Source organism: Rhineura floridana, chromosome 10 (assembly GCF_030035675.1).
Source record: "Rhineura floridana isolate rRhiFlo1 chromosome 10, rRhiFlo1.hap2, whole genome shotgun sequence".
NCBI classification, from domain to species: domain Eukaryota; kingdom Metazoa; phylum Chordata; class Lepidosauria; order Squamata; family Rhineuridae; genus Rhineura; species Rhineura floridana.
The window spans coordinates 88,481,791-88,504,355 of record NC_084489.1 but is presented as its reverse complement, the minus strand read 5'-3'; the positions used below and the strand labels follow the sequence as shown (position 1 = coordinate 88,504,355).

Sequence of the window (22,565 nt, the reverse complement as noted above, 5' to 3'; positions counted from 1 at the left end):
GTCAGCTTTCCATAGGCATCTGGTTGGCCACTGTATATCTTCCAACATATGGAGGGGCTTTAAAAGGAATCAGAATAGAGTTGTATGGGTATTTTTAGCACATCTCTTGGCTACCTGAGCATAACAGGATTACTGCAACTGGGTAAAGAGTCTGAGCCATCCTCCTTGCTTTAGCAACAAGTAGAGGCCCTCAACATGCCTCTATGTCCAGTAGTGTAGTGGCAAATTCAGAAGTGCAGGGTCCCTTCATGATAGTCAAAGCCACGCCCTCTTTTTTGCTTCTGGGTTGAGAATGAGATCCTTGTTAATGCCTTCTCCCACAACAATAGATGTCCCTGGGAGCCAATAAGCATGAAAGAGGAGAGGGTTAGCTACTGAAAAGTGTCTTCTCAATGGCTGATTCACCTCCTTCTACTCTGATTGACTCCAATCAGCAGGAAAGGACAAGGAAGCATGTTAGAAGACTCTTCTCAGAGGCTAACATGTTCCCCTTTCATGCTGATTGGCTCATAGGATGCTGGAGACATAGGGACCCTGCTCCCAAAAAAGTAAGGGGTCTAAGACCCCCTGAGACCTCAGACGACTACACCCCTGTCTGTCACTGCTGAAGCCAGCAGAGCTTCAGCTGATCTGTCTTTACCACACCAGAGGTAGAATAGAGGTGACAGTGACGGCATTTTGGATGAGCAGGTTCCTCATTGTGCAAGCTACAAAGATGGTGATGTTGGCATTGTCATGCTGGCAACCAAATGCTGGCTATCAGGAATTATGATGGAAGGGAGCAGAGGACCTTTGCATTTTGGTGCAGAATCCTGGCTATTTTAGCTTTGTGGTCTGCAGTGCAAGTAATTCAGGGGCTCATCCAGGACGATCTGGCCTGAGAAAAGTGAGTATGTTCTGAAGAATGCCTTTTATTTCTGTCTGGAGGGGCTGTAGCCCAAGATAAGTATAACAAAAATAAACCAGAACATTTGTGGTATGAAAAGTTACGGGGCCTCAGCAGGAATTTACAGTATTTGCACTGACTGGAAATGAAGTAGTGTGACTGCCCCAAACCTTTTGTAGACGCAGACAGTGTGATTCCATATGATCGCCCTGATAGCATCAGGAGCACAAATCATGAATGCACAATAAAAAAGATGTGCCAAGATGTGCTATTGCCACAATCTAAAGACCCCAATTCACAAGACTCTTAGAACGTCTGTGTGTGGAACACATATCTAATTAGGAGGCTCAGAAACAACTATCCCTCTGGCTATTGTTCTGGCTTTTCCTCTGACCTGTGGGAATTGAGGCCTATTATTTGAGAGAAATACACATTGCAAAGGCCTCTTAACTATTTTGAGAAACTTTGGAACAACTTTCTCCCTTTGCTTTGCTAGCTTCCCATCCATCCATGTGATCACAACGCCATCTATTGTCCAAATAAGAGGGTTTATTTAATCACTGATTCATAGGGTCGCCATAAGTCGTAATCGACTTGAAGGCACATAACAACAACAAAATCAAGGAATGGGGAGCCTGTGGCCTTCCAGATGTCATGGGACTGCAGTTCCACCAATCTCACACAGGATGGTAAAGGATCTGGGATGTTTGGAGCCACCTAGACTTCAGAGGCCACTGGTTCCCCAAACCTTGCTTAACCCAAGTGATGGTGGTAACACTGCTATGGTGTACTTGCTTTGGGGAGTTACTGTTTTGCAGGTGAACTATCTGTTGTTATATAAATTGATTGTCACTGTTCTATATTAAAAATATAGTCAAAGTTTATTTTTAGACCGGTAGCTGCCAATTAGCTGCTGGGTTATGTTCACGGTGCTGGTTTTGTTGTACAAAGCCCTATACAACTTGGGATCAGGATACCTGAAAGACCATCTTACCCCTTATATATCCAGTCAATCACTGTGCTTTGCAGGTGATGGGCCTCCTGCAGATACCATCTCATCAGGAGTTCTGTTCCGCACAACACAGACCTCTGAAAGCATGGCGGGGGGGGAACTGGATCTGACCAACGCAGAGCTTGGAAAAGTTACTTTTTTGAACTACAACTCCAATCAGCCCAGTCCAGTGGCCATGCTGGCTGGGGCTGGTGGGAGTTGTAGTTCAAAAAAGTAACTTTTCCAAGCTCTGCGAACAGGTTGGATCCTTATCTCTCTGCAAGGTGACTTTCCAGCTCTGACAGGTGGACAGAACCCACCTGTCAGTCACCTGATGTCACAATGGCAACCTTTTAATTGCACATTCATGATAATTTGTGCACATGATGCTATTGGGGCAGTCATACACAATCCCGCTTTCAATACTGTTTGCACCTGCAAAGCTATGAGGCAGACATGCTTCTTCATTTCCATTCGGTGCATATCCTCTGAGACTTAAGGAAAAGGAAGATGGCAGGCAGTGCCATCCCCTGGACTGGTTGTACTTGAGAAGGCAGACAGGTGGATGTGGGCTGAGGGCAGAGTGAAGTTGGTGAAGCAGTGCCTCGTTTGCCCTAATGGGCTGGTTTCCACTGGTCTAATCCAAGAGGGAAGCTGGTATAGCACAGTGGGGAGGAGGGCCTGGCTGGGAGTCCAGAGTCCATGAGTTCCAATCCCCGCTCGTGTCTCCTGGGTGTCAAGGGCCAGCTAAAGATCACCCCCACAGGGAGTGGCTCAGGAGTTACATACCCTGCCATCTGTGCAGCCGTGGGCAAACTGCACAGTCCCAAGGAGCCCAATTGCCCCCCAGCTGGCAGTTGCGGACAAGGAAGGGGCTGGCTTGTGCAGCTGTGGCAAGCTGAGCAGGCCCTAGCTAGCTGGGGAGGACTAGCCTCAGAAGGAGGCAATGGTAAACCCCCTCTGGATATCGCTTACCATGAAATCCCTATTCGTAGGATAGCCATAAATAGGGATCTACTTGAAGGCAGTCCATTACATTAATCCAAGAGGGATCTTCTTACGTTCCAGTACTGTCACCATAGAACAAAGGAACAGTGAGGCTAGATGTGGTTAGTATATGACATGGCCTAATGGTGCATCTCGCTCACTCTTTAGCTCTGCTGTTACACACCATATATTTAAAGCACATGAATTCCTCCAAAGAATGCTGGGAACTATACTTTATTAAGGGTGTTAGGAACTGTAGCTCTGCAAGGGCTAAACTATAGTTCCCAGCAGGGCCGGATTTAAACTTGTTTAACATGAGTGAGGCCCTTCCCACTTCAACGTATGTGCATTACTGATAGGGTTAGCACAGTCGATGCCACCGCCAACATGTGGGCTGTTTTCTGCAAGAATCCAAAAGACGGCATGTGTACGACGTTCTATAGAATTGTTTGCTGTTTACTGTTGTTGGCAAGCGAGCTGCAACAATGATATTCAATAGTACCTACCAAAAATTATCTTCATTTTGTATGATGTTTGTTTCCCGGTGGCAATGTTGTAAATGGTTCCCTCCCTTTCTTTCTTTCTAACGCAAGGCCCCTCGTAATGTGAGTCCCTAAGCTGTAGCTTGTTTAGCTTGTACGTAAATCCAGCCCTGGTTCCCAGGATTCTTTGGCGGACGTTGTGGGCTTTAAATGTGCATGAAATGTATGATATGTATGCAGCCACAGCATGAACACTCAAAGCAGGGGCATCAAAGCACCCAAGGCTGCTACCAGCATGGATGTGGCATTAATAGGCCTGACTCTCATGGTGGGGGAAAAAAAGAAAAGCACCCTTTTGTAAGCCCTTGACTTTGTACAAATTGTATTCTGGATTTTTTTAAAAAAAGCATCCCACCATAGGCACCAATAAAATAATAAAGACTGGCTCAAGTCTCATTGATCATTCTGAGTGGAGGTTGCTTTTCAGGTATGCAATAAGAAATAAAGGTTGCAAGTAGCTGATATTTAATATCTCTGTTATTTCTAATAATCTCTTTAACAACTATAAAATAATGACCACAACCCAACTAAAATTCTAGGATTTCACTGTGGGAGTTTTCAGCATCTGCTAAATATTTGCCATTGCTTTCCAGATTTATTTTTCAAGTTTAACTTTGGCTATAACATTTTTTTTTCAAAAGCCATGGTGATTTTCCCTCCCCTTGGAAGGACAAATCGCCCCAACATTAACGGGCATTCTGCATTTGTTATTCTGAAGCTTTATGTTTATTAATTTATCTTTACCTGGATCTCCTTCTGTATTTGGGGCCAAACAAAACTATTTTAATTGTAGTCACTTCTAAATGTTCTTTATTATTTATTTTGCAGTGTTTTATTGATGTTTTATTCAGAAACTGCTTTTGGATCACACAATGAAAAGTGGTATATGAGTCTCAAATAAATAAATAAAATGTATTTGAAGCAAAAAATACAAGCATACATACAAAAGCCACATAAGAATATTTGACATAAAAACTATTACGTGTATTGGAACAAAACTGAGGCTTCCTTGAAATTTAGAAATAAACAAATAATGGGGAAGACTGACAATGGAAAAGTGCTGTATACCTCTAATAAATTTTACAGCAAAATTTATGCCTCTCTCTTTCTACATAATGAGCATTACATTCAGGGGCTCGCTTGTTACCACTTTCCTGACGAATCTGCAGACTGATAAAATAGTGAAGAACGACGAAAGATGCCAAACAACTCTGTGAAATATATTCGAAAGCAAACAAAAATCTGCCTAACCTTGCCTCATGTCTGATACTATGAAACAAAACGCTTCCCTTAAGCCACGTTCAAATCCTTGCACTTATCCGTGTGTTGAACATTTGCGCCCCTTTTTGCTCCATTAGTAAATATCATAAAGGTTCCTTGTCCGCATGGGCTTCCCCCTAGTCCCATGCGAGGCCCGGGGAATCCTCCTCCTTTTCCACGTATTTATTTTCCTTCTCCTTGCAATTTCCCCCTTCCCCTCTAGAAATCTTTCCTCGCTTCGCAAACAGCGGCCGGTTCCTGGGCCAGCACGCCCGAGCCTCCCAAAAGCGAGCAGCCCCAAAAGACATGTGCTCCAGGTGAGGCTCGAACTCACAACCTCGGCATTGCTCTGCTGCGTACTGCTGTATAAGTACCGCGCGCTAACCGATTGCGCCACTGGAGCCCTGACACCAGCTCCTCCCGAACGCTTTATGAAGGGCTCAGCCGGATGAGCGGACGCCATTGAAGGAGCCCTCGCTCCTCTCTTATTCTTTGCCTTTCCGCTCCGAACGGGGAGAAGCGAGAAAACGCTCCTCAGTTCCATTTTGTACTTTCTCTATCCCCGCCAAGCATCCATGGCGGCGGCGGCGGCCGGGCCTGAGAGGACTGGCGGGCTCTTGCCACCCTCTGTGAGGCGATGAGGCACCATTGAGGGGGCGCCGAGTCCGCCCGTTTAGCCGGGCGAAAGCTGGCCGGCGCTCGTCAACGCCATTTGCCTGTCGCCACTTTCCCTCAGCGGAGTGAGGGGACAAGAAATGGAGGGCGGGAAGAAGCGGGAGAGGGAAAAGGAAATGCCGCCTCAACGTGCTCGGACCTGAGGCAAAAGTCGAGCAGGAGGCCCGTCGTCGAGAGGGTCTCCCCCGAGGGGAAAAGCTACAGAGGCGGGAAAGGGCTTGATGTGGGTTGCGCAGGATCCGGCGCTCTGGCGCCCCCATCCCATAATACCCGCTCATTGTTGCGTCGGTGCGAGCAAGCTGAGAGGGCCTCATCCAGTCGCAGAATCGCAAATACATCTCAGCTTATTTTGGCTTGTTTTTCGTCTAAAGCAGGTTTACCTCACCCTTCAGGTTCCCAGAAAGAATAGAAAAGACATGAAAAAAGCTTTCCTGCATTGATGGGGGTGTGTGGACTCGATGGCCTTGTAGGCCCCTTCCAACTTTATTGTTCTGCAATTCTAAGAGTAATAAGAAGACAAGACGCTCCCAGCTTAAAAGACACACGATAGGAGAGGAACAGGGGGAAAGAGAAGTTGGGAGAGGATTAGAAGCACATTTTGGGACTCTGGTCTTTTGAAAGTTTGTAAAGTTCTTATAGGGACTGTTCAGATCTTGTAAATTCAGGTCTGTGGCTGCCTTTATGGAATCAATCCATCTCTTGTTTGGCCTTCCTCTTTTTCTACTCCTTTCCCCAGCATTATTGTATTTTCTAGTGAATCATGCCTTCTCATTATGTGTCTAAAATATGATAACCTCAGTTTCATCATTTTAGCTTCTAGTGAGAGTTCTGGTTTAATTTGTTCTAACACCCAATTATTTGTCTTTTTTGCAGTCCATGGTATGCGCAAAGCTCTCCTCCAACACCACATTTCAAATGAGTTGATTTTTCTCTTACCCGCCTTTTTCACTGTCCAACTTTCACATACATACATAGAGATTGGGAATACCATGGTCTGAATCATCCTGACTTTAGTGTTCAGTGATACATCTTTGCATTTGTGGACCTTTCCTAGTTCTCTCACAGCTGCCCTCCCCAGTCCTAGCCTTCTTCTGATTTCTTGACTATTGTCTCCATTTTGTTAATGACTGTGCCGAGGTATTGATAATCCTTGACAAGTTCAATGTCCTCATTGTCAACTTTAAAGCTACATAAATCTTCTGTTGTCATTACTTTGGTCTTTTCAACGTTAAGCTGTAGTCCTGCTTTTGTGCTTTCCTCTTTAACTTTCATCAGCATTCATTTCAAATCATTACTGGCTTCTGCTAGTAGTATGGTATTGTCTGCATATCTTAAATTACTGATATTTCTCCCTCCAATTTTCACACCTCCTTCATCTTGGTCCAATCCTGCTTTCCATATGATATGTTCTGAATATAGATTAAACAAATAGGGTGATAAAATACACCCCTGTCTCACACCCTTTCCAATTGGGAACCAATCAGTTTCTCCTTATTCTATCCTTACAGCAGCCTCTTGTCCAGGGTATAGGTTGTGCATCAGGACAATGAGATGCTGTGGCACCCCCATTTCTTTTAAAGCATTCCATAGTTTTTCATGATCTCTACACAGTCAAAGGCTTTGATGTAATCTGTAAAGCAAAGAGGAAGGGCAAAGAAGAGATGGATTGATTCCATAAAGGAAGCTACAGATCTGAACTTACAAAATCTGAACAGAGTGGTTCACGACAGATGCTGTTGGAGGTCACTGATTCATAGGGTTACCGTAAGTCGTAGTCGACTTGAAGGCACATAACAACAAATAAAGCACAGGATGATTTTCTTCTGAAATTCCTTGGTCTGTTACATTATGCAACCCATGTTTGCAATATGAGCTGTGGTGCCGCTTCCCTTTCTAAATCCAGCTTGGACATCTGGCATTTCTTGCTCCATATATGGTAACAGCCTTTGTTGTAGAATCTTGAGCATTACTTTACTTGCATGGGTTATTAAGGCAATAGTTTGATAATTACTGCCTTCTCTGGGATCCCCTTTCTTTGGAATTGGAATGTCTATGGAATGCTTCCAGTCTGTGGGCAATTGTTTAGTTTTCCATATTTGTTGACAAAATGAAAATTAGTGATGGGAGGTGGAAGAATGGAAGGGCTACCTAACCCCCTCCGGGCATTTTTCTGTGCAGTGTTCACACCCTCCAGCTGATTTCCACAGCCATAAAAGCAGCTGGGCATGGAATGCTGAGTTGAAACATTTGTGGGAGGAAATGGGTTAAGGTCTTCACCCCCAGCTGCCTTTTTGCAGTTGCTTTATCTTTAAAGCTGGGAGATGGTCGCACTTGTCTGCCATGTTGTGTCTAATTTGGCCTTCATATTCTGCGTTCAGGATTTCCACTTGGCTTTCCTAGTTCCACAGCAGTGAGCTGACATGAATAAATGCATATAATGGAGCTGTGGAATAATTAAATTATTTCTGCACTTTCTCATAGAGATTTTATTTATTTTATTTTTATCCTGCCTTTTCTCCCAACAGAGCCCAGATATTGCTTTCAGCAGATGGGTGCCTGCTGTCAACATTGCCTTGTGGCCCTGAGCTGCCCATTATTCCCCACTTAAGAGTACATCCACACAACCTGTTCACTGAGCATTCATCCTGATTCGTTGCAGGGAGATTAGACTATGTTGGCTATTTGAAGAACATTCATTCTCATTTGTTTGCCTGGAGCTTGGATGACATTGACACAAAGCAAGTGTTATCCCACACTTTCCAATGCATTTCCCTGTCACTTTCCTTATCACTAAAAGTCTGAACTTTGAGGGATGCTGGTTTGTTGCCAAAGCCCTTCCAATCAACAATAATTGTGCAACCTGAATTTGCTGGTGATTGAATCCCACCTAGTAACAGCAAGTCTGCGAGCACTCAGTGTTGCTCTGTTTGTTTCTCTGTAGAGAACTTGTTGCTAGGGTTGGGATCTGTTGGCCAGTGCTGCTTCAAAAGCATTCCATTGACCTAAAATACGGTATCAATTTGAGTTTGTTCTTTGTCCCTATCTGTTGCTTTTACCGGCCTGATTTTTTTCTCCCCAAAATATTGATATTAATATTGATATATTGAAAGGAAATATTGATTAATGAAAGGAAATATCAGCATTTTGGAAGGAAATACCAATATATGAAAAGAAATATCGATAAATGAAAGGAATGCAGCTTTGCCCCCTCTTCCTCCTCCACTGTGACTGAAGCTGGTCACTTGTCACATCAGCAAGCAGAGACCGGCTATTTTCCTTTTGGAAAAGAAAAGAGGAAAACAGCTTTTAGTACCCCCATCCTACACCTCCTTGGCAAGCCTAGAGCCCTTAACAGGGGCAAGATTCTCTAGTCTCTACGCTTGCCTTTTAATCATTTAATGGGTTAACATTACAGAAGTTAGAAGGCAAGCCTGGAGAGTCTTGCCTACGGCCGGAGTTCGATTCCAACGGAAGGAGGAAGTCGAATCTCCGGTAAAAGGGCTCGAGGTCCACTCAGCCTTCCATCCATCCGTGGTCTGTAAAATGAGTACCCGGCATATGCTGGGGGGCAAAGAAAGGCCGGGGAAGGAACTGGCAATCCCACCCCATATATACGGTCTGCCTAGTAAACGTCGCAAGACGTCACCCTAAGAGTTGGAAACGACTCGCACTATACGTGCGGGGACACCTTTACCTTTTATAGGCTTGGTTTGCATCCTCTCACATGGAGCTTGGATTATTAGAGTGGAGGCGGGGACTGGCAGAGAGAGAGAGACCTGTACTGCTCTGTGAGTAAAATCAATAAAAGAACAATATATTCAAGGGGAACAAATCCACTGTCGGGGCAAAACCACTGAACTTCAAAGCAAACATGATTGTTCCACAAAGATGAAGAATATGCACACCATTGAAATATCTTGTGTTAGATCTAAATTCAGCTGAATTCTTGCTCATTCTCCACTTGGAGCAACTTTTCCATAGTTAGCATAACTGAAATTACATAGCTTCAACCCCAGATCTTGTCAGCAACAACAAAAATAGCATCAACTGCTGGGTCCTTCTGTTCATGAATTCTAGAACACATGTTCAAGTATCCAACCACCAATTTTTTTTTTCCCCACGTCCCTGGATTCTCCCTTCTGCCATTTGGATTTATGAAGCCTGCTGTGGAAGGAAGCAAAAGGCAGCCGAGAGCCTGGGAGGTATCTGTAGACACTCTGCCGCCTGCAAGCGCCACATTGGGGACTCCAGGGATAGCTGTTGAACAATTGGGGGGGGAGGGTCAGTGATGTTGGGGTATAGAAAGAACCACTGGAGGCCCTCCTGATGTTCTTTTTATTGTGCATTCATGATGGTTTGTGCTCATAATGGTATTGGGGAAGCTATACAAAAGCCCACTTTCAGTTCAGTTGACGCCTGCAGAGGTTTCAGGTCGGACATACTGCTTCATTTCCAAATTGGTGCATATCGGATAACGTCCTGTTAAAATCCTGTAAGTTTTCATACCATAACTATTCCACGAGGGGTGTGCGTGTGTTGGCCTGCTTTGTGCAACAGAGCCTCTCCAGACAGCAATAATACTGTGGAAGCATCAGAGAACAGCAAATAAAGTGGGAATGATGTGTGGACAATCCAGCATAAATCCACCACTAATGCACTATAATTGCTCCACTAACATGTTGCAGAATGCACCTGCATAAAAGCAGCAGTCTGCAAGGGCCCTAAATGACTATTTGTAATTATTCTCTCTCCCCCTTCTCAATCCTGTTTCTGCAGAACAACAGACTAGAATATTGGAGGGGGGGAGCGCAGGGAGAACACACCTTCAGAGTTCACTCTCCTTCCCTACATTTATTTGGCAGAGGTTTCTTTAGACTTCCACCAGCTGCAGCCGTACAACAGGAGTGAGAACACTTGTGAATCTGCTCCTGGGATGAGGCATTTTGTAGCCCTGCAGAGCGCTGTGCAATCAGTTCAATGCCTGGACAAACAATGTTTTCTGATACCCTAGAGCAGGGATGGGAACTTCTCTCCTTCCAGATGTTGCTGAATCACAGCTCCCACCATCTTGTCACTTGCTGAGACTGATGGGCGTTGTAGTTCAGCAACCTCTGGAGGGCCAAATTTTGATTTTGAGACTGCTCTTGCATGTGAGTTTTGTGCAGCACCCACACATCATCATCCTCTATCCCATACTGTCCCCTGCCCCATTTAATCCAGATTTACTGCTTTTTTTCACTTAGCTGGTAAACCTGAATTGAATGGAGTGGTGGGAATACAGGGTGGCATTTGATGGACACTGAGCAAAACGTGCATGCATGATCAGCACCGAGTCCAAACTAAACTGCCATGTGAAAGTGCCCTTTGTCATTTACTTTGGTCATATTCACACCATACATTTAAAGCACATAGCCTTCCCCCAACCCAAGAAACTTGGGAACTGTAGTTTACCCCTCACAGAGCTACAATTCCCAGCGCCCTTAATGAACTACAGTTCTTTGGATTCTTTGGGGGAAGCCATGCACTTTAAATATATGATATGGATGTGACCTTTGACACTCCTGCAAGCACCTACAGGAGCATCATACTCCCATACCTGTGTTGTGGATACCTCCTTCTCCCCCCCAAAAAAAATCTAGCTGGCAACAGAAACAACAACGCAGAAACATTTTCTGGACACCAAAATTTCATTTAAAAAAATCATTTCAACAAATTAGTCTTTGCCAAGCTGTTGCCCTCCAGATATTTTGGGTTAAAATTCCCATCAGCCATACTCCCAGGCTTGTTGTTGTTATGTGCCTTCAAGTCGACTACGACTTATGGTGACCCTATGAATCAGTGACCTCCAAGAGCATCTGTCATGAACCATCCTGTTCAGATCTTGTAAGTTCAGGTCTGTGGCTTCCTTTACGGAATTAATCCATCTCGTTTGGCCTTCCTCTTTTTCTACGCCCTTCTGTTTTTCCAAGCATTATTATAGTGAATCATGTCTTCTCATGATGTATCCAAAGTATAACCTCAGTTTCATCATTTTAGCTTCTAGTGACAGTTCTGGTTTAATTTGTTCTAACACCCAATTATTTGTCTTTTTCCCCTAAAATGGGGAGGCTGTCACAATACATTCAGAGCCACTATCTGTGCTTAACTTTAAGAAATCTGAACTATGGAACTACGTCTCCTTGCCATAAGGAAATCACTGTTGTATTTGGCAATTTCCTACAAGGAATTAGATATCAACAGAAAATCATGTCATTAATTGCCACCTGATTAGGATGAACTCTGCCTCCATCCACCCCCATTTTCTTACTGGCTGCACCCTTGCACTGCCATTTTGTGACTGGTGGGCCTCAGTAATTTTTGTACTTTTCAAGGGTGCCTTTGGAACAGAAAGTTTGAAAATCCCTATTTTCAGCCCAATCAGAACTGTAGATAACAGACAGCCCTGCCCAGAATGCAGCACTTTCTCTCCGAACCAATACAATCCTTAATCACAGCGGAAGTTCACTCTCTTTTGATTTAAACAGCAAGAGTCTCCTGTCCCAGTTGGTGCTTCCAAAGCAAGACACCAGTTCCATGGCACAGTCTGTTGTCAAGATCTGGGTTATTCTGTCTGCCATGTTCCCATTGATGGTGAGCGATCGGAAGTGGTCAAAGTCGTGCCTGCCCAGCTTCCGCAAGCGCCGGGCAGCCGCCCGGTAACATTTCCATGGCTGGGGTTCAAGGAGCAAGTATGTACATTTAGAGGCAAGGCAGGACAAGAACATCACCAGACCGCTGTCCCCATGATTCAGGTGGATCCACATGGTCACAGACATACAGAAGCAAATATCAAATGTGGAGCGGCCAAACCTTGTCAAGTAGGAGCTCAGCAGTGTCTCTCTTGCATTGGGGTCCATGATATTGAGGGTGGCATAGCAAATTGATGCCGGGAAGGGACTCCGTTGCTCGGCTTTCTCAATGAGCCCGGCATCAATGTCACAGCAGAGGAGGTGAAGGTCGTTCCAGTGCTCTTGGCTAGCTCTGCTCTCTTGAAGCCCAAGGAGGTGCTTGTAGAGGGCGACGCTGAGCTCTCCCGAATTGCACCCCACATCCAGCCCCAAAAGGGGCCTTGGAAGCACACTGGGGAACAGTCTGCTCAGCAAAGTGGCGGGCAGGAGTCGGATGCGTCCCTCCGGTGGGTGGAAGCGAGAGTAACTGGGGAAGTTCCCGTACAGGGCTGCTCCACCAGGGAGCTCCATATCCCTGAGCGCCTTACGATATTCTCTCACAGGTGCCGCCATCCTGAGAAGAGCAAGCACTAGCGTCCAACCGGGAAGCCGACCTTGACCATGTTTCCTGAGGAATAAAACCTAGATACACGGACCTGGAACTGGCAGAGAGGATGAAAATTATACAAAAGAACTGGAACTCCTCTTTATTCATGGGATTTGCCTAAATAGTATGTATTGCCATCCTTAGGAAGCTGCCTTATCCCAAATCAGACCACTGGTCCATCTAGTTGAGCATTACCTACATGGATTGGCAGTGGCTCTCCCAAGATTTCAGACTGGCTTCTCTCCCAGTCACAACTGGACATGCCAGAAATGGAGAACCTGTGGCCTTCTGCAAAGGCATGCAAAGGAGATGCTCGAGCACTGAGCCATAACCCTTCTCACAACCCACAGCTTTTCGAAGACCATAGGAAGCTGCTTAATGTTGAATCCAACCATTGGCCTATCTAGCTCAGTATTGTCTACACTGACTGGCAGCAGCTCTCCTGGATTTCAATCGAGGAGTCTTTCCCAGTCCTACCTGGAAATGCCAGGAACTGAACCCGAGGCCTTCTGCATGCCAGGCAGATGCTCTACCACCTTTTCCCATACAAGGAACCTGTCTTATACCGAGTCAGGCCATTGGTCCCTCTCGTTTAGTCTTGTCTACAGCTGAAGACAGGAGACTGCATGTCCACTGCATTAAAGATTGATTCCGATTGCATTTTATTGCTTCTTGTTTATTTCTTATCTTGCATTGTATTGCATTATAGTTTGAATTCTATGGAATGTAAACAGTAACACAATAAATACAATAGATAAGAGAGATAAGAAGCAATAAAAAACACATTTCAAAAAAACACCATACAGCATCTAGCACGGCACGTTGCACTTGCTACAGCCGGCAGAAAAAAAGTCACAAAGTGGTCGCCAAAACCTTTGGCAATTTTCAAGCGCTCCATGGGGAGAAATGTTTGGGAACCGCAGGTCTAACACTGAGTGGCAGAGGCTGTCCAGGATTCCTCGCAGGGTCCTCCTCTCCCAGCCCTCCCTGGAGATGCCACTGTATTGAGGGCCGAGGCAGATGCTCTCTACCACTGAGCCAGGGCTTCACTTACCTTTTAAGGGTGTGTGGAGGGGGGGGGACACATTTTGTTATATCTACCGCTTTGAATCATACTCAGAGAATGGTAAAAGTTGGAAGTGGCCTGTAAGGCCATCGAGTTCAACCCTCTGCTCAATACAGGAATGCAAATTAAATACAAACTGTAACTTTGCGTAAATAAAGTAGAGTCAGAAAATAGTAGAGTTGGAAGGGAAGGCCACCGAGTCCAATTCTCTTGCTCGATCCAGGAAATCCAAATTAAAGGATACCTGAATGCAGAAATCTAAATTAAATCCAGACTGTAACTTTGCATAAATAAAATAGAATCAGAGAATTGTAGAGTTGGAAGGGGCCTATAAGGCCATCGAGTCCAACCCCCTGCTCGATGAAGGAATCCAAATGAAATCCAAACTGTAACGTTGCATAAATAAAGTAGAATCAGCCAATAGTGGAGTTGGAAGAGGTCTGTAAGGCCATCGAGTCCAACCCCCTGCTCGACTCAGGGAGTCCAATTAGTAACACCAAGAAGGAACACGGCCTGAGTTCCAGCATGGTGAGCCCCTTACCTTTGCTCCTATCTTTCGCGCGTGGGCGAACGGAGGCCGCCAGCGCTCAGCGACAACAAAACCCTCAACGGTTTCTTCGGAGCACCGTTGCCCCTTTCAGTCCGCTCTGCAAGGTGACGAAACACACACACACACACAAAACCCCATGACGTCAAAAGCGAAGCAGGAAGTCTCAATCTCTAGAGTCTAGGAAGCAGCCTTTTCTCTTAACTTTTCGTAAGTCTACACTCGCCGAAGGGTCGCGTGTTCCGTGGCAGGAAGCGCGGTTTTCCCAAGGGGGGGCCGTGGGTGTCGTCACGTGACGCTAGCACTCTATGCCGGAAGTGGGCCTCCCTTGGTCAGGGGCTGTTTCCGTTGCTGCTGCGGCTGCTCTTCGGAGAGACGAGAGAGAGAGAGACTTCTGGGGCGGCCGGCGCGGCTAGGCAGGGCAGGCGCGGGATGTAGCTGCAGGGCTTGCCCGGTAAGTATCCGAGTTTCTCCTCTTCTGACTCCGGCTTCCGCTTCTCGCTTCCGCTTCTCGGCTTTGAACCTTGGGTGGTCTCGGTTTCCTTTTCCATCTCTCCCAACAGGGGCCCTATGTCTCCAGCATCCCTCGAGCCAATCAGCATGAAAGGGGAGTGTGTTAGCCACTGGGAAGAGTCTTCTAACATGCTTCCTTGTCCTTTCCTGCAGATTGGAGCCAATCGGAGCTAAAGGAGGTGAGTCAGCCATTGAGAAGACTCTTCTCAGTAGTTAACACTCTCTCCTCCGTTCATACCGATTGGCTCCTGTGGACGTCTGTTGTTGTGGGAGAAGGCATTAACAAGGATAGAGAAGGAGAAAGCAGTATTCAAACCTGGCCAGATTGTTCTGTAATATTAGTGTGATTATCATGTAGTGGTTAAGGTGTTGGACTACGACCTGGGAGGCCAGGGTTTGAATCCCCACACAGCCATGAAGCTCACTGGGTGACCTTGGGCCAGTCATTACCTCTCAGCCTCAGAGGAAGGCAATGGTAAACCCCTCTGAATACTGCTTACCATGAAAACCCCATTCATAGGGTCGTCATAAGTCAGAATCAACTTGAAGGTAGTTAATCATCATTATCATATTAAAATGTGCCAGTTCAAAGCATGGTAACAGCCACCTAATGCAAGAAATGGGTGTTATTGATAGCTTTGCTACTTCTGACTATTTCAGGTGGGTGAAGGTCTTTTTTCCTCCTGTCCTACTGCCCTTTGTCTCATCTGTAAAGTATAGCCCTCTTCACATGAAGGATTGAGGCTGGAAAAAGCATGCTGGCTTTGCCAGCACCATCCCTGAGTTGGAGAATCCCAGGGGGGGGGACGCTACCCACTTTGGACTGTCATCCTCCAAATTGTGTGCTAGGGCTCCTCCAGTTTATCCAGCATTCATCCTGATTTGCTTGCACAAAGCTTACATGGTAGACTGTATCTGGTCTTTATTGAGCATCTGTTCTGATCTCTGAATGGGGTGGTCATACAACAATGAACATTTTTCCTGCATTCATCTTATTTTGTTTGCAGGCTATTTACACATCTTCCCATTAGTCATTCTTTCTTCCCACACTTTTCAATGCATTTCCTTGTCAGTTTCCAACTCGCAAAAAATCTGTTTCTTTGTAAAAGTGGATTTATTTTGCGAGGGCAATGGAGCACCTTAACTCACTTTAACATGCAGACCTAAAGGTCTGGTATGCAGTTGAATCACTCCTGCAAAATAGTGACAGTGTGGCGGCACTTTTAGTTTACCCAGTTTCCTGAGTATGTGAAGAGGGCTTATATAGGCTCCTGCTGGGAGGAAGGTCGGGATATAAATCTAATAATTTTTTTAAAAAGTTGGTTAGATCACTTGCTTGTGATTCGAATATGCAGGAAACCTCCCCAGACACAACAGGTACTGTCACTATTTTGTGAGTGGGATTCAGTCACATACCGGCAAATCGAAGTTCCGCAGTTAAAGTCAAATTGGTGCTCTTGTGCAACAAACGTACATCTAAAAAAAACTCCAACTGACTTTTTGTGGTAAGGAAAGTAACAGGAAAATGCACTGGAAAGTGTGAGATAACAGTTTCTGGATGCAACATTGTATAAATTCCCTGCTAATTTTATGCAAACAAATCAGGATAAAATGTGAATGCTCAACAAGCTGGTTGTCTGGAAGCAACTCTGTTGCCTTGAAGGGGGGGGGGTTCTGGCATGTAGTGCCCCCCCTTCCCTTTTCAATTATTCAGCCAGCAGGAAGTCCTTCCCGTTGAGTCTTAAAATACTTCTGTGCTATGAGTTTGAACCCACACACAAAATGTGAAAGAGGAGAAGGTCTGAAGTCTTTGAATCTTGATGTTATTTTATTAATTTTTAAACTTGCCCTTCCTGAAGTCGTTTCCCATCACGTTTTATCCTCATTTCAACCCTTGAGATAGGTTGGCTACTAGTGAACGGCAACTAGTCATAATGGCAGGGTATTACCTTCACTACTGGAGGCGGTACGCCTCTGAATGCCAATTGCTGGACAGCACAAGTGGGACGAATGTTGTTGCGCTTAGGTCCTACTTGTGGACTTCGCATTGGGGCACCTGGTTGGCTGCTGTGAGATCCAGATGCTGTATCCAGCAGCCAGGCTCCTCTTAGATTCTTGGGTTAGGCTGAGAGAGAGAAATTGGTCTAGTGCCATGCAGTGAGCTTCATGGCTGGGGCGGAATTTGACACCAGGTGTCTCTGGCCTAATCCATCACTGGAATAGCATGTACAGAGCACTCTCCCCCCTCTAAATGTTGTTGAACTGTAACTTCCATCACCCCTGACTAGAGATGTGAAGGCCTGGAAAAAAACGGAAAATTTGGGGGAAAACATTTTCCCCCTGTTTATTTCCAAAGCCTTTTTTGTTTTTTTCCTGAAAAATTGAAAAGAGATGAGAAAAAATGGATTATGGAATGTTTTATTTTAGCATGATGAATAAAATGCTTCATTGAATCTCCCCCCCCCTTTTCTCAGTTCTTTTTATGGGAATGGATGCTTTATGTCTGCTTGACGCTGTGGAGGACTAGCGGAGACATAAATAATTTTCTTTGTTACTAATGTTGATGGTTTCTTCTCTTCTTTTTTTAATTGTTTTTTGCCTGCTCCTCATAAACTGGCAAAACGAAAGAGGTTCCTTACGGTTCAGGATCTTGTGGATCCATTTGTTACCAAAAAAATAAAAATTTAAAAAAGTAAATTCAATTTGTAATAATGGTTTGACAATGTAAAAAAAATGCACTTTTAATATACCAAATGTGAGACTTTTATGCCAAACCAACTTGTACATAATTACATTTGATGTTCCTGAAGTAACAAAGTGAGTTTCAATCTGTAAAATGTGCTAATATTTTTTAATTTTTTTGAAAAAAAATTCTGAAAAAAACAGGGGGGGGAACTGTTTTTTTCCATAGCTTCAAAATTTCCAGAAATTTTACATCTCTACCCCTGACCATTGGCCATGCTTGCAGGGGCTGCTGGGAACTGGAGTCCAATGACAATTGGATAGGCACCACGTTAGAGCAGGGCTGGGGAACTCTTTCGCCTAGCTGGACTCCGGCTGACAGTAGCCCCAGCCAGCATGTAAGGCAAGGGCCAATGTGAATATCTGGAATTAAGCCAGAAAAATTCTTGGGGAAGACATTTTTCCTGGGTGTTTTTTAAGCCCTTTTTTGTTGTTTTCCAAAAGACTGAAACATTTTGGACTATGACATGTGAAGAGGTATAGAAGTTTATTTCAATTTGGGCAAACCTTCAATTTTTAGAAGTACAGATAAATATAAAGAAACTCATATGACTGCGATAGCTCAGAAGATGAGAGTGATTAAATTTCATGTTGTTTTCAGTGAGTCTTTTTCCCCCCTCAGCTTTTTTTTTATAGAAATGAATGCTTGGTCTGCTTGACACTGGTGAGGACTAGAGGATTCCCAGAATATATAATAATTTTCTTTTTTTACTCTAATGTTGATGGCTTCTCTAGTTTTTATTGATTTTCACCTACTCCTCATAAACGCAAAATGAAAGTATTATAGAATCATAGAACAGTAGAGTTGGAAGGGGCCTGTAAGGCCATCAAGTCTAACCCCCTGCACAATGCAGGAATCCAAACCAAAGCATTCCCAACAGATGGCTGTCCAGCTGCCTCTTGAATGCCTCCAGTGTGGGAGAGCCCTCCACCTCTCTAGGTAATTGGTTGCATTGTCGTATGGCTCTAACAGTTAGGAAGTTTTTCCTGATGTCCAGTCGAAATCTGGCTTCCTGCAACTTGAGCCCATTATTCCTTGTCCTGCACTCTGGGACGATCGAGAAGGGACCCTAAGTACCTTACAGTTCAGCCCCTTGCAGCTCCCATTTGTAATAAAAAATAAAATTGTAAATAAATAAAATTGTAAATTATTGTCTGAATAAACTGTACTTTTAATATACCAAACATGATAACTTAATGGCAAACCAAGTTATACGCAATACATTTTCTGTTCCTAAAGTAACAAAGTGACTTTCAATCTGTAAAAGGTACTAAAAAAAAAGTATATTTTTCTATTTTTCCTAAAATTGTCCTTGAAAAAAGCTGGAAAAGAACCGGTTTGTTCTATGGCTTCAAAATTTCTGGAAATTTTACAGTTCTGCAGGCTCCCCAACCGTGGTACAGAGCAATGTTAGATGGGGGCCTGTTGCCTTGGGGTCAGTGGCTGTCATATTTTGCTTGGGGCGAGCAGTTATGTGAGGCACATGACAGAGGATGTCAGAGTTGTCACTTCCAGGTGTGCATCTTAATTGCAAGGTTAAACTATGGAATTTGCTCCCACAAGATGCAGTAATGGCCACCAGCTTGGATGGCTTTAAAAGAAGATTAGACAAATTCATGGAGGACAGGGCTATCAATGGCTACTAGCCGTGATGGCTGTGCTGTGCCACCCTAGTCAGAGGCAGCATGCTTCTGAAAACCAGTTGCCGGAAGCCTCAGGAGGGGAGAGTGTTCTTGCACCCGGGTCGTGCTTGCGGGCTTCCCCCAGGCACCTGGTTGGCCACTGTGAGAACAGGATGCTGGACTAGGTGGGCAATTGGCTTGATCCAGCTTCAGGGCATTCCTTAAGTCCTTGACTAGCACTTGAAGGAAAGAGGGCTTGAACCTTCTGACCTTTTGCTGTTTTTTCTTACACTTTCCAACTGCCTGGGAAGCTGCACTTTGTAATTCAGGCAGATGTGTTGTCAGTTCCGTTTCTTTCGCAAGAAGGGTGTTTTCAGTAAAGCTGTCCTGTGAAAAAGGAACCAGCTATTAGCTGAGCCACTCTGAAATGACAGGCTGCAGTTTTGCCCGGATCTATAACTGGAGAGCAGATTGTTTTTCTTTAGAAGAGGCACAGAGAGTTATTTGGGGTCAGGGTTTGGTCTGGCAAGAGGACAGGCTCTTTTTGGTGAGAGGAGTCCCTGGAGCTAAGGAGCAGGAGGCCCCCCCACTCCCAAACATGAGCAGGAGCCTGCTGTTTGCTTTACCTCTGTGCTGGTTGGGTGCAAACAGTAAGGCAAAACAAACCTCTGGCTTCAAACAAGAGGGGTGTGGTGCAGGTGCCTTCACTTACCTTTGAGAAAGGGCCGTTGCTCACTGGTACAGCGCCTGCTTTGCCTGCAGAAGGTCCCAGGTCCAATCCCTGCTGGCATCTCCAGGTGGGGCTGGGAATGTCCCCTGCCTGACACCCTGGAGAGCTGCTGCCGGTGAGTGCAGGGCAACGGTAGCCAACCAAGCTGCCTCCAGGTGTCGCTGGACTCCCAGCGCCATCATCCTCAACCATTAGCCATGCTGGCCGGGGCTGATAGGAGTTACAGTCCAGCAACCTCTGGAGGGCAGCACATTGGCTACCCCTGGTGAAGGCAACACTGAGCGAGATGGGTGACTGGTCTGACAGAGAGCACTGCAGCTTCACACACACAACACACACAGTCTCCACCTAGGCAAGGGAGATGTATGATCCCAGTTCAAGGACGTGTCCCCGCCCAGCAAAAGCACTTGAGCAAGGTGTGAAGAGTGTATCCTTAGGAGGGTCCATGGCCTAGGGCCTCTCTGTCTGGTCTTCAGGACACTCCACAGGCCACACACCCCTCCCCAGCCCTGCTTTGCACTCTCCGTGGGTGTTTCTGCCTGGCTGAAAGGTGTCCTTGAACTCGGACCAGGCTGCTCGCTTGCCTGGATGAAGGACAGAGAGGCGAGTGCGAGTGTGTGTAGAAACGAGCCTGCTGTATAAAGGCAAAATGTACATGTCTTGCTTTGTCGGCTGTTGTCTCCAGCCCTCCCCACCACTGGCATGTGGCCCCCTGAAGCTTGCCCAGATGAAAATGCGGCCCTTGGTCTGAAAAAGGCTCCCTACCCCGGCCTAGGGACAGTCTGGAGGGTCAGTTGGAAAGGCTTGGGGGGCTAAATGTTCCCCACCCCTGGCTTGCATCATCATGCAAGTCCAGAATGATCTGTCACACTTCGGCATTCTTTATTGACCCTCATGGTGGCTTTTAAATAGAGCAGTTGGCTTTCTAACTGGGCCTTCACATCTCTACTCATGATGTCGTTATGTGCTGTCAAGTCGACCACGACTTATGGTGACCCTATGAATCAGTGACTTCCAAGAGCATCTGTTGTGAACCATCCTGTTCAGAGCTTGTAAGTTCAGGTCTGTGGCTTCCTTGATGGAATCAGTCCATCTCTTGTTTGGCCTTCCTCTTTTTCTACTCCCTTCTGTTTTTCCCAGCATTATTATATTTTCTAGTGAATCATGTCTTCTCATTCAATTATTATTACCTCAGTTTCATCATTTTAGCTTCTAGTGACAGTTCTGGTTTAATTTGTTCTCTCTACTCATGAACCACCACAATATGGAAGCAATTCTGTCTCTCCCCCCCCCCCGCCCCAGTACAGGGCTCTTAATTCTTTGGTGGGGGGCATCTGCCTACTGTGAAAAGTTGCAACTTTAGGAGCTGCAGGACCTGGGACAGGGCAGGAAAGGCACCCAAGAGGCCGTGTGGCAACCAAAGGGAAATCATAATGCAAAAATACAACAAACAGAATGTATAAAACAAGAAATAAAAATGAAAGTCCTGGAGGTGCTGTGGGGGGGGGGGAACTGAGAGGTCTTATTTTTCCCCCTCTGTGGCCTTGCCAAACAGCAAAAGAGAGGGTTCCTAGCAATGGTGTGGTAATGGCCCGTAGCTGCCGAATGGAAAGATTGGTAATGGAGAACAGACAGGCCTGAAGGATAACTTGTCTGCCGTGATTGGTCTTCCCCGCAGTGCACAGCTGGAGGGGACTTGTTCATGTGCATTCTTGAATGCGCTCTCAGTTCCTGCAGTGAGACCCAACCAGCGCTGTGGAGTCTGTACGTCAAACCTTCGATTCCGACTCCTCTAGTTTTCTACTGTCCAACTCCAACTCCTTCATAAATGGCAAATGTATGTTAATTTATTAATATTAATATTAATATATTAATTTTATTTTGAAGCCGGAGTCTGTACATTTCTACCGAATCCGACTCCACCCAAAATTGCTTCCGACTCCACCCAAAATTGCTTCCGACTCCGACTCCACCCAAAATTGCTTCCAACTCCTCCCAAAATTGCTTCCAACTCCACAGCCCTGGACCCAACTGGTCTGGCCAGTGCTCTGTGTGCCCTAAAATAGGTCCCAAATATCCTCGCTCAGGATGCCAAGGATTTTTTGGCTGACAAGCAATCAGCGACTGGCATGGTGTCCCTAAAGGTCATAAATATGAAAGTTACTGGTGAGGATTCTGGGGGTGCTTCCACGTGGCAGTTGTAGATTCAGTGCTGCAAAGGGTGTTGGGATTTTCTTTGTAGTGTCCACATAAGGTCCTATCAAAATGCTGTTCCATATTCCCCAATTTAATCTGGGTTTACCGTGTCTATGGTGGGTTTTTTTTTAACTTAATCAGATTTTTCATGGAATCCAGATTAAATGGGGTGGCATTTTGATGAGGACATTGTCATGTGGGCCCGGCACAGAATTTGCAAGGATGAGCAGTACAGAGAGCTGAATCCAGTGGTAGCCCTTCTCAGAGCAGAGCCATTGACATTAATGGCCATGACTAACTTAGATCCATTAGTTTCAATGGGTCTGCTCTAAGTAAAACTTCATTGGATGCAACCCAAGGGCCCACAATAAACTGCTGCTTGGAAATGCCCAGAGAGCACTCACGTTTATTTTGCGTGCTGATGAGGCTTGGTGGGCCCTGTGTGAACCAAGCGTTGCTCCTAGAATATGCTGTGTACCCCACAGCCATTGCA

At 45.4% G+C, this 22,565-nt stretch overlaps 3 protein-coding genes and 1 non-coding gene across 5 annotated transcripts in view; 1 reads left to right on the top strand and 3 right to left on the bottom strand.

Annotated features, from left to right (window-relative positions):
* The window catches only part of TWSG1 (twisted gastrulation BMP signaling modulator 1), a 60,472-nt gene extending 46,134 nt beyond the window's left edge, over positions 1-14,338 (bottom strand). The window contains exon 1 of the mRNA XM_061587589.1: positions 14,263-14,338. The gene's annotated coding sequence lies outside the window, so the exon portion shown is untranslated. The remainder of the gene's footprint in view (positions 1-14,262) is intronic.
* TRNAI-UAU (transfer RNA isoleucine (anticodon UAU)) lies at positions 4,976-5,069 on the bottom strand. The gene is made up of 2 exons: positions 5,032-5,069; positions 4,976-5,011 (listed from the first exon to the last, which is right to left on the bottom strand). It is a non-coding gene; the product is annotated as a tRNA-Ile (tRNA).
* BCDIN3D (BCDIN3 domain containing RNA methyltransferase) lies at positions 11,364-14,350 on the bottom strand. Of its 2 annotated transcripts, none has more exons than XM_061587585.1 (2): positions 14,263-14,350; positions 11,364-12,710 (listed from the first exon to the last, which is right to left on the bottom strand). In XM_061587585.1, exon 2 carries the CDS (start codon positions 12,619-12,621, stop codon positions 11,830-11,832), a length of 792 nt encoding a protein of 263 aa, XP_061443569.1. In that variant the 5' UTR covers positions 12,622-12,710; positions 14,263-14,350; the 3' UTR covers positions 11,364-11,829. The 2 variants fall into 2 exon arrangements, with proteins under 2 accessions (XP_061443569.1, XP_061443570.1); XM_061587586.1 differs by lacking the exon at positions 14,263-14,350 and adding an exon at positions 13,710-14,102.
* Positions 14,351-14,474: 124 nt separating this feature from the next.
* The window catches only part of ADIPOR1 (adiponectin receptor 1), a 30,758-nt gene continuing 22,667 nt past the window's right edge, over positions 14,475-22,565 (top strand). Inside the window, exon 1 of the mRNA XM_061587583.1 lies at positions 14,475-14,722. The gene's annotated coding sequence lies outside the window, so the exon portion shown is untranslated. The remainder of the gene's footprint in view (positions 14,723-22,565) is intronic.

Coding starts and splice junctions, on each gene's coding strand:
- BCDIN3D (XM_061587585.1), bottom strand. CDS start 12,621: ATGGCGGCACCTGTGAGAGAATATCGTAAGGCGCTCAGGGATATGGAG.